Raw genomic sequence first — 1443 nt, forward strand, 5'->3', positions numbered from 1 at the left:
TTCCCTTTATTTATTTATATTATATGTATTTTCTTTTAATTTTCAGATTTGGGTTATTACATTCTCCCCTCCTTAAAAGAATTTTGTCCTCGAAATTCATCAATTTCATATTTTCACAATTTCAAGGACTAATTAACCACATTCATACATTTCAATTAATTCTAATATATGCAGCAACAGAACACTCAAATTCAAACAATATTATTACTTATGCAAACATAAATATATTACTTACGCCTTTAGCATTGTCCCCCTCCACTGTACCAAGCATATAAACACGTGTTGGGCCGCCGCCGCCACGAGGCACCGGGTTATTTCTCCTATTCTGATCTAGAGCATGTGCATTGTTCGGAGGTTCTCGACACTCCCGGGCTATATGTCCATGCTTTCCACATCTAGAGCACACGACACCCCTCCCCCCAGCATTCTCCCCAATGCCTTTGATTGCATCTAGAATAGTGGGGGCGTGACGAATCACCCAGTCATTCTTGATCATTCTTTTATGATTTTGACCTGTAGTATCTCTGTCTCCCCTCCATGACCCCTATTTGACATATTCTTAGGGTCTGGGAGACACGGGTCTCCTCCTTCGTTCTAATGCTTCTACACCTCTCTGTAGACTCGACTCTACAACAGTGGCTTTACCCACAAGTTCTGTGAAGTCATGTATTTTCAAACACGCCATATGCTCATGAATCCTCTGATTTAAGACCCTTTCAAACCATGTTGTCTTTTGATATTCATCTGGAACCATAAAAGGTGCAAAGAGGGAAAGTTTCACGAACCTAGTAGCATACTGCCGAACAGTGAGATGCCTCTGTGTCAAGTTGAAAAATTTTTTCGCCTTCGCATTCCTGGCGGTGGCGGGAAAATATCGGTCATAAAAGACCTACTTGAAATGACCCCAGGTCATCACTATAGGTACTGCTCACTGCTCTTCCAATGGCTTCACTGCATGCCACTGTCGTTCAGCTTCTCTGGTCAGCTTAAAGGTGGCGAAAAGAACCTTCTGCTTCTTAGTGCAGTTCAGCACTGCTAATATCTTATCCATCTCTTGCATCCAAGTCTCAGCCTTATCGGGTCAGTGCCACCCTCAAAAGCATAGGGTTTCAAGCAGGTGAATTGATCAATTATACAACCCTAGTTCACTAACGGTAGCTTGATCCCCCGAAATCTCGTCTCATCTCTTCCCTGATCTGACGAGCTATACCTTGCAACAGTCGAGAGTAGGGGTGAGCATAATTCTGTGAAAACCAAATTAACCAGCTGAAATTGGCCTATTCGGTTTGGATGAAAACCCTGGCTCGGTCAGTTCGGTTATTATTCTACAAAATTTTGGTTAATCGGTTTCGGTTCGGTTAACGGTAAAAAAAATATTGGTTAACCGATTGACCGAATTTCTAATCAATTAGATTTTAAATATAATTTATGAATATAAATTTT

At 41.2% G+C, this 1443-nt stretch overlaps 1 protein-coding gene across 1 annotated transcript; it reads right to left on the minus strand.

Annotated features, from left to right (window-relative positions):
- Positions 1 to 559: 559 nt before the first annotated feature.
- LOC131151257 (uncharacterized) lies at positions 560 to 1051 on the minus strand. Its single transcript, XM_058102510.1, has 2 exons — positions 953 to 1051; positions 560 to 889 (listed from the first exon to the last, which is right to left on the minus strand). Exons 1-2 carry the CDS (start codon positions 1049 to 1051, stop codon positions 560 to 562), a joined length of 429 nt encoding a protein of 142 aa, XP_057958493.1.
- Positions 1052 to 1443: the final 392 nt, after the last annotated feature.

Source organism: Malania oleifera, chromosome 3, assembly GCF_029873635.1.
Source record: "Malania oleifera isolate guangnan ecotype guangnan chromosome 3, ASM2987363v1, whole genome shotgun sequence".
In the NCBI taxonomy this organism is placed as follows: Eukaryota; Viridiplantae; Streptophyta; class Magnoliopsida; order Santalales; family Ximeniaceae; genus Malania; species Malania oleifera.